The sequence below is a fragment of the Trematomus bernacchii genome, unplaced genomic scaffold, assembly GCF_902827165.1.
Source record: "Trematomus bernacchii unplaced genomic scaffold, fTreBer1.1, whole genome shotgun sequence".
In the NCBI taxonomy this organism is placed as follows: Eukaryota; Metazoa; Chordata; class Actinopteri; order Perciformes; family Nototheniidae; genus Trematomus; species Trematomus bernacchii.
In genome coordinates, this window is record NW_022987839.1 from 3624528 (window position 1) to 3634253 (window position 9726).

General features: G+C 39.3%; 1 protein-coding gene across 1 annotated transcript; it reads left to right on the forward strand.

Annotated features, from left to right (window-relative positions):
- Positions 1–554: 554 nt before the first annotated feature.
- Positions 555–9150, forward strand: LOC117500218 (protein lifeguard 1-like). Its single transcript, XM_034153004.1, has 5 exons — positions 555–636; positions 2177–2472; positions 3727–3915; positions 6867–6995; positions 9029–9150. Exons 2-5 carry the CDS (start codon positions 2188–2190, stop codon positions 9125–9127), a joined length of 702 nt encoding a protein of 233 aa, XP_034008895.1. The 5' UTR covers positions 555–636; positions 2177–2187; the 3' UTR covers positions 9128–9150.
- Positions 9151–9726: the final 576 nt, after the last annotated feature.

Consider the following 9726-nt stretch of genomic DNA (forward strand, 5'->3'; position numbering starts at 1 on the left):
TGCAATTTTTACTTTTCATTATAGATAAATCTGCAAATTATTTTTCAACATTTTTATTAGATAAAATATCAAACAAAAGGAAATCACACATTGCTCTTTTTGTCCAGCAGTCCAAAGATATTCAGGGTGATGTATGACCAAAGAAAAACTCACATTTAATTAATCTTGAATGTAACTGAAACGATAGAATATAACAAAAATAATCATTCATTTTAACTCCGTGAATATTTAAACATTGTTTTATCTCTACATTTTTGCATTATATGTTTAAAGTCGTATATAGCCTGTTTATTTATTTATTTGTGATTTTGTTTCCTTTTAATAGTTAAAGATAAGGGAGCAAAAACGGACGCCAAACATTTTCAGGACAAATATTCTCAAACAAGATACATGCATTTTTTTTACTGAGCTGCCACAAAGTGACCGCCTCTTTTACAACGTCTGACCTACTTTCAATCAAAGAAGGACTTTGCAATTTCCGATAAAAGTTTTATTTTTTAAAACTTCACTCCAGGAACTGTAACCCTACACCACATGCTGATATAAAGACACCCATCACAATATGAGGTTTTCTTTCTGTGTTAGCTCCGCCTCTCACAGCACAGTCAGGTGTCAGACACATCTATAACCCAACAGGTAAGCACTCTCTGTTGTGTATTATTTAATATCATTCTGTGTGAATAGATTTTAAACAAACATTATTTGGTTAAAGAATCCCAGCCACTATTCCTACTATTATCTACGCATGCAGATACTGCTTTTTTGACTTGAATTGCTTTAACATGTTTTAAATATCTCATAGCTGTAGTTTCCGTTATAGACGACTCATAACGCATGCCAGAAAAATAAATGACTTTATTGATAGATACCACTGTGGGTACATTGGGTTTTATGGTTTATGTTATACGTAAAAAAAGAAACAGGTATATTAAGTAAAACTACAACAATGGATAATTAAAACTCAGTGTATTTTTTTTTTTGTTCAGCAGTAAATTACGTTTTCTGTAACATTTGGTGTGCTCGTTTGTGTGGAAGATCTTGTATGGTATGTTTATTTCCAAGGTTCAAGGCTTTTATTGGTCTCCTCCAACATTGATACAATCTAAGATAATTGGAAGCTAGCTTTGTGTTGCCTGACAGCTTTTACTGTTCTGTAACTGGAAGATTTTTGCCCATTTTATGCACATATTTCACCCACAATTCGCCCTATCTTTGGACATTGGCATATTGCATTCAACGTTTTGTTTTTTGCAAATGATTGTTAAAGGCAGTACAGTTCATCAAAAATACTCAGAAATAGTACAACAGCTTTCCTACGCTCAACTGAAAGTGCTGCTTCATACACAGTAAACGGCAGATGAGAATCCAGGGAAACGGTTGATCACTCCTGATGCCAAACCTGATTTGACTGAGACATCACATGCAAAACAAATAAGCCTTTCCTCTCAACTGTATTCTGTAAAAGCCTGAATGTTTTCCATTCATCTATTTGTATTTCCTGCTGATATACATGCTGGGTTTCCCCCCCCCATTTCTTGTTCAGCAGCATTCACCAGCTAAAGGTTGAACACTTTACCACGACAAACAAGCCTTGGATAAAGCTCATTTTTATACTTTGCATTCTGGGAGATCATAATTTGTTATTTATTTGAGTTGTTCCTGTTTTATCATCTCTTTTTGGCCATGCTGATGTTGAACGACCTGCTCTCTCTGAGCCACCTTGTTGCCCTGCTCAAGCTGCTGCCTGCCTCTTTATATTTATTTAAAGCACATTCACTTCAAACAGATCTTCTTTGATATTTATTGTCTCGACAGGAATAAAATCCAACCTAATTTCTCAACTGTCTTTTTGAATGATAAATAAAGCAGGTCAAGCTTTTCTCTGTTTCTTTCTGATGCTGGCCATGCTGCTTCTTGTTTCTGACCTCTATCTACTTTCTTGTGTTGGCGCCCGCTAACACCAAACAAGGATACTTTTAACTTTACTGCAGGTGGTCAAAACATGAACTGCGGATCAAACAGCTCCACAACTTAATGAGTAAATGATATACAATAGATGTTAGCAGAAAGTACTTCCCATTTCCCACTCCAGCTGCTGAGCAGAATTGATCCTTTTTGACTAATGTTTGCATCAGTTTCCCTTTTCTTTGACTGAACTTCTGTGTTTGACCCACAGTTTCCTCCAGCATGTCCGATACAACAGACCTCCTCACATCCAGAGACACACAGCAGGCTCCTGGTGATGATGCATCCTCTCTACCACCGCCCTACCAAGGAGAGCAACCTCCACCCTACTCTGCAGACCCGAAAATGCACCCTGTAGCCAAAACAGACACAACCTGCACCAAACAGTCTAGCACTGGGCACGAGTCTTTCCGGGACATCATCCCAGAAGGTCTGTCGGACACAACTCTACTGATCGCCTCGTCTTCTTTCGATGACAAGATAGTGAGGGGAACGTTTGTTAGAAAGGTTTGTCCGACTTCCCATTCTAAGGGGAGATTACTTACAGGATATGAAAGTATATATTTACAACACAACATTGTGTATTTCTTTCAGAGTTTGTCCTTTAAACTGTAAATCAATGACACACGCCTTTACGCTGTAAATCCAACTGAATTACCTTGTTGAGACTCAAATCACGATTAAAATAAATCATCTGAAAAGGAAATAATACTTAAAGGTGGGGTAGGTAATTTTGGAGAAGCCAGCTCGAGATCGCTAGAATTTGAAAATACACAACCGGAAAAAATGTGCCACTTCCTTACAGAGCCCCTCCTCCAACACACACGAACGCGCACATGACCAATGAGGGCACGAGATAAGTTTGTGCACAGATGGAAGGCTGACAGGCAGGTAGGCCATCCAGTTATTTTAGCCGGGCCGGCTCAAATTATTGGTCGTGCTTTTTCCAGTACTACAGCTTCCACAGATGATATTTTTTTATGGATTTTTTGTCAAAGCACTTAAGATATTCATTGCTATCGGGATGTTAAGAGCATTCCATGGAATATAACAAAAAGTGTATCTCGAGCCGGTTTCTCAAACTTACCTACCCTACCTTTAAGGACATATGTAACTAGTTTAAAAAAAGGCGTTCACAGACATTGATTTGTTTTCAGGGGTTAGGAACCTCTCTTTTACAGAAATCCGAGCTAAAACAGTAAATCATATGAGGCATAACATCACCCTGATACAAATAATTGATTAGGTAAGCAGGTAGAGCTACAGGTTCTTGTTTTTAAGGTTATTAAAATTGTCTGACATCATCATGACAGTTCGGATTGATCTTGAACTAAATCTTTGTAATGCTATTAAGTATATGAACATATGATGGGTTCATTTACAAAAAGAATATATTTGTTTCTAATTGTTTTTCTTCCTGTTTTCAGCGATTGTGAATCAAACTAGTGTTTGACCAATATTTACTATGTTCATTTACTAGTTTATTCTCATGCAAGAGGTTTCTAAGGTTAAAGGGGATCAATGCATTAGACCACCCGGGCTATTGGACCCTGCAAAGCACATTAAAGCACTAAAGTTTCTAGAGAGCTAATTAAAAAAACGAACTGCATCTGGAAAGTGTGATATCCAACCAGTGTGTTATCCTCTGCTCATTTTTGTGAATGCTTGGACAGTCTATTTCTTTAACCTACAATGTCAAAATTATAGCTGTTTTACCCAAAAATGTAGTAATGAAGTTTGTTTATTCATCTTTCCCTGCAGGTGTTCAGCATCTTCACTGTCCAGGCGCTGTTCACCTTCAGTGTGGTGTGTGTGTTCATCACAAGAGGAGGTGATGTGGAGCAGAACGACTTCTTCTTCATCTCCCTCATCATCTTCATCGCGGCCACCAGCGCCCTCAGCTTCAGCCGAGACATCAGGCAGCGTCACCCGTGGAACATGCTGGGACTGGTGTGTTACAAATAAAAGAGCGTAACACATTTCACACAATATAGATACTGTCACAGATTTAATTTAACATTTAATAATGGGCTGCAAGGACAGTTAATCATGAGTTTGCAGGTAAAAGGAAATATATATTGTGTAACAGCTGAGGTCAAACTTCCTGAAATATTAAATATTCTTGTCAACTAGGCTATCTGCGCCTAAGCGTATTACTGCTCAGTAAATATCGCTTTTATGGAAAGACTTAAATGTAGTAATGATTGAACCTCTCTTTACACGTAATTTGGCTCTGATAAATATCAAATCTAAGCGGCAAGGACAGGGTTTGACTGAAAGAAATACAAAATCTGAACGTGAAATCAATAAATTATGCTCTCAAATTGAAAGAACACGCTCTTGAATAAAGATAGGGAATACCTCCATCATAAAGTAGATTTTAAAAACGTTTTATAGAGTAGAAAACAACATTAAGCTCACTGTGGGACGTTGCAGAAATGTGTGTCCACTCCCCACCACGTAATGCTGTGTTAAGGAGTTGTGTTCATTTCACGTATTTTGGTGAGACCAGGTTGCTATGGGACGCCCTGCCCGTTGACAACTGACGCTCGAGGGGTACCCAGTGCGTAATATGGTGACGTGAAGGGGCCCTGACCGATCGTCAATATGTGACGAGTTGGGAGTCAGAATGTGTTGCTCAGCCCCCTACACACCAGGCAGTCACCAGAGAACTCGCCGACATCCGACACCGACAGATCCATCGACGAGTTCTCCTGCGTCTTGGCCGTGTGTACACTGAAATACACCGCTTTACTACAGCCGAGCACGTACGAACTGCGCATGCGTGAGTGTCAATAACTCTCCTTACCAGCAGCCGGCGGTAGTGTGTATTCGTCATTCAAAATAGGCAACAACCGGAAGACAGAGAAGAAGAACAGACTGATATACAAACAAATAGCGGCGGGTCCCGTTCCATTTTCACTCTCGTCCATCGAAAACATGTTTTAGAATATAAAAATACATGCATGATGAAATGAGCACATAAAGTGCAGACATACTATAAAATCACAGTTAATAGACCTGCATCTGATGATCGCAGTGTTCTGGCGGGTGTGTAGTTTATTGAGTCAGCAATGTAATAATGGCCACTTCTTGCTAAATTTACGATGAGATGAAAAACCGGACTTGACCAAACAAATCACGGAGCTCTCAGCAGAGGACAGCCGGGGACGCTCCCGCCGATATCAGAGATGTCCCTGCTATGTGTGGGAGGTAAGAGAGGACATTTAAGGGCTATGTTTGATGTCTTTAAGTATCACCTGCTGGTGTTTAGCTGCTGTCTTGTGCCTTAAATCGTTTGTTTACGTCCCTCACTTCCGTTTCGCTTCTCATTTGCTAGCTGAACAGCTGATCAGAGTGGTTTCTTGGCCCGATAGCTTGTGTCCAACACCCGGCCGATTCAACATGTTGAATCGGCCGGGTGTCGACCGTGAAAGGCCAAATAAGGCGTGTCACGGCCGAGGGTTCGGGACACACCAAATTGAATTTGGGCGACAAGGAACCCGTTTTCGCCCAACAACGCAAGACGGCCGATATCGGCCTGGTGTGTAAGGGCCTCAGAAACATCACTATCAGAAACAATGCCTGACGTGTTTTTGACGTAATAATGGTCTTTGTTTACATTAGCAAGCATCGCTAACACTCAGAGCTAACCTGTACTGGAGAGAGTTTGTGTAAAAAAGCAGGATATAAAAAAATGAACTCACCTTGTGGTAAACCCGCAAGAAAAAAAACATTTGAGCTCCATACTGTTTCAGAAATAATCCTTGATGTGGTTTTGAACATGATATGGCGTTTCATCACGGCAGCATTTAGCTGTATCTGAGCAGAGCAGACAGACAGCTCGTCACAGAACGTGTGCCTGGTGCTCAAAAGGGGGCGGGGCCAGCAGAGAGTCAGCCATTCTCTAACAGGGCTGGAATAGAGGGATGTGAGGGATGTCTATTGGCGCGGTTCCACTACAGTGCGGAGCCCCGTTTAAGAGAGCTGTGACGTCAGCGGCCCGTCTTTGGTTGCGTTTCCACTTGGCCTAGTACCGGCCGGCGGGTCCTAATTCACAGTTTTTCTGGCCCCATAAAATCGTGGTTCTAGGGCCAGGAACAACGAGGCTGAGTCGGGCTGAGTATGCTAAACTAGAGAGAGAATTGCTGGCAAAGGGGCTACAACTACAACAAGATGGACATATTTGACCGTGATTTAATTGTAATACACGTTTCAAAATGATGCCGAAGTAACAACATACTGATACCGGTTAGTAAAAACCATGAATTAATGCTTTGACAAGTCTGCAGACAGACGGCAGGCGAAAAACCTTTTAAAATGCGTGTTTTCTAAATGGAGATTGGCTAAGCTAACGCAGTATATGCTCCGACCGTCCACACTCACAACAACGGCCTATACAGACATAAATAAAGCAGCGAATGTATTCGCCATGAAACAGGCAGTCTGTGGTTTGTACTTGTTTAACTTTTGTCTAGTTTCTGAACAGATATGACGAGCTGTGAGCTCTGAGTGCTAACAGCTAACCGCTGTGTTGTTTTTCTGGGGTTCTCATTGAAGATGACGTCACGGCTCCGCCTACACTGCGTTACTATAGATACTACCCCAGTTCCTAAACTGTAATGGAAATGCGCCATAAAGTGAGCCAGTCCTAACGAGGCCTAGCCATACCGAGCGAGGCCGAGCGAGGCCGTGTAGTGGAAATGCGCCATAAGTTATATGTGATGTTTGGTATTTTGAGCTAAACACATCATAGACATGTTTTTTATATATTTGTATATATCTGAGACCCATAATATATGCCTAAAAATAGCATGATAGGAGATCTTTAAACTATGCAACCAAAAAGATTTTTCAGAAGATATTTGAGATGTTTAATAAAGTGAATGTTGTGCCTGCAGGGTTTTGTCACCTTTAGCTTGGCGTACGTGTTGGGAACCATCGCCTGCTTCCACAGTACATCCGATGTCATCGTCACTATCGGAGCCATGCTGACCATCACTGCTGCCATCATTGCCTTCTCTGCACAGGTGAGACAACCAAAGCGCACCTTTTCAAAATGCTTCCTGTAAACCAGGGGTGTCCAAACTTTTTTCACCGAGGGCCGCATACAGAAAAATATACGAAGGGCTGGGCCACTCACTAGAGGTATTTTGCCTCATAGGCTACGTTTTAAGTCAGCAAACTCAATCAAATGTAGGTAAATTATGCTTGTTACTTGAATATGCTTTAAGAAACAAAACAGCACACAGCTCTCCATGGGGTTTCATTTATTATGTTGGCAGCTCATCCCTTAAAACAGAAGCCTCAGATTGCTTATTATTAGGGGAAATGTGAAGGGTCTATTTCACGCCTGTTCTACAAATAAGTTATTGGGCTTTTTTCTTATCAAGTTAGATTTGTTAGGAAATGTTTTAAAATGTAATTGACTGAAATTATTTAAAAAGTGGGCTTATTAACACATGAATACTACTGTGTAATATATGTTTACATATATATTTAAGAAGTACAATACAAGACAAGCACAAGTTTCATTTGTGGGCCATATTCCATTATACTTTCAGAATTTGCTGAGGGCCGATTCAAAATGGTCCACGGGCCGCATTTGGCCCCCAGGCCGTAGTTTGGACACCCCTGCTGTATACAGACATCATGTTCTGTGTTTATTATAAACAAAAGGATGTGCAGCCTTGCGTATCATTTTAAAAATTAAAGCTTTTAAGACGAACCATATTTATGAGGAGTTTTAAATTGTGTGCTGTAAGATTCATGCTGGCAGGATGAAGCTGTAAAACTGAATGATGTAACAATAAACAACCAAAGGTTTTATAGATGTGAAGTAAAAAAACTCATATGCATAAGGATATATTCTGTGCTGTGTGGGTGGGCTGTGCAATTTGTCAGGATTATAAAATGTATTTTAGTGACGCATTTTCATAGACGGATAAACAGGTTATGTCTGTGATTATTGTTTTCTTTAATGTAATTTTCTTGTTCTGATTATAATTTTTTTTATTATAATTAAATTATTTATTGATAATTTACTTTATTGATCCCAATTTGGGACGTTTTTGCATTGCAGCAGCATAAAAAGACAAGGCATTGTACATTAGAGCAGCGGTTCCCAACCTGTGAGCCCCCTAGTGGTCCGCGAAGGCATTGCAAGTGGGCCGCCAAATACACGTTAGAGCTAATTATTGCATTTCATGGCGTGTCGAGCCACCCTTTGATTTTTTGTGGCAACAATTTTTTCTAAAAGAAATTGTATTTTTAATCTACTCTTCGAACACCTTCAATTAAGATTACTCCTTGATTGACTTTTACAAATATGTATTTTAGCCAGAAGAATAGTCGTATTTATTAACTGTGTGCGGTCTTCATCTAAAAGCCCAAATAAAATATTAAAGGGTGTAAATGTAAATTCAATATTTGCCGCCAAAAATACTTTGCAAAACATTATGATTTGTGTGGAAACATTTTCATTATTAAGAATTTTATTTTTTTTAACCTCTTTTGCTTTCTTTTTCTCGATCCTCCTTAGTAACGGTCATTACAGTCCTTCACAGCGGTCTGTACTACTGGATTTACAACGTGTCACATGTTCTGAATTGACTTGAATCAGAACTTTAATTAGCCACCGTATTGTTTATGGTTGAATGTGGGCCGCGAAAATTGTTTTGATTCTTAAGTGGGCCCTGAGTTGAAAAAGGTTGGGAACCGCTGATATAGAGAAATTAAAACCCAAGAAATAAACAATCCAAAATGTAAACATCTCAAATTGAAATAAAATAGCATTAAAAAAAGTAGAAAATATACATGTTGAAATAGAAATGTACAGTAAGAACATTTAAAGCAGGATATTATATATACATTAAGTCTGTACGGAATGGAATATTAAATGTTAAATTGAATATAAATGTAAATGTACATAGACAGATAAACAGGTTATGTCTGTGATTATTGTTTTCTTTAATGTCATTTTCTTATTCTGATTAAATAATGTTTTACTTCTCCTTAAAATAATTAATTAATTCAACATACTCATTTATGCCTTTGTTTGCAGACTTATGATTTCACCATCTGGTACGGCGTGAGACTGATTCTGACCGTGGACGCGATCATGTTTGGGTTCTTGCACGTTCTACTACAGAATAGACGCTGAAATAAAGATTATAAAAAATGTAACTCTAAATTGTTCAAGCTCAATATTCTATATTGTCCCTTAACCCTTATGTTGTGTTCGGGTCTCCCGCGTGACCCGTTTCAAGTTAAAATTATATTATAACTACGCGTTAGTTTTTTTTAATCAGAAAACAAGGCTTCATGACCCAGCAGCATTGTTTTGGGTGACTCGGGGTCAAATTTGGCCTAATCAAGATTCATCTTTGATTTTAGACACCCCTCCCCCGCCCCCTTCATCAACTGTAACAATCATTTTTCGCAACATGCACCTGGTCTCCCCGCCCTCTGCCCCCCCTCCCCCCACGGGAACTCGACCTTTCACAAAGAATATGTACACTAACACTTGAACCTGAACGTGTGCCGTAATGTGTTTTGGGGCCATAAAATAAAATTACAACAGAATTGTACGGTTATGAATGCATAATAAGTTAGTTATGATAGTTAATACAATACTGGATGATAGTCATTTTCTTTTTGTGTTTTTGGATTGAAATAAATCATGGGTCAAAATTGAACCGCGAACACCATGAACGGTAACAGCTTTCGAACACAACACAAGGGTTAAAAAGATACAAAGAA

Excerpts from the sequence above, each read along its gene's own strand:
- LOC117500218 (XM_034153004.1), top strand. The coding sequence starts at position 2,188 with ATGTCCGATACAACAGACCTCCTCACATCCAGAGACACACAGCAGGCT. Across the intron at positions 3,916-6,866 it reads CGTGGAACATGCTGGGACTG|GGTTTTGTCACCTTTAGCTT; the intron begins GTGTGTTACAAA and ends TTGTGCCTGCAG. Across the intron at positions 6,996-9,028 it reads TCATTGCCTTCTCTGCACAG|ACTTATGATTTCACCATCTG; the intron begins GTGAGACAACCA and ends CTTTGTTTGCAG.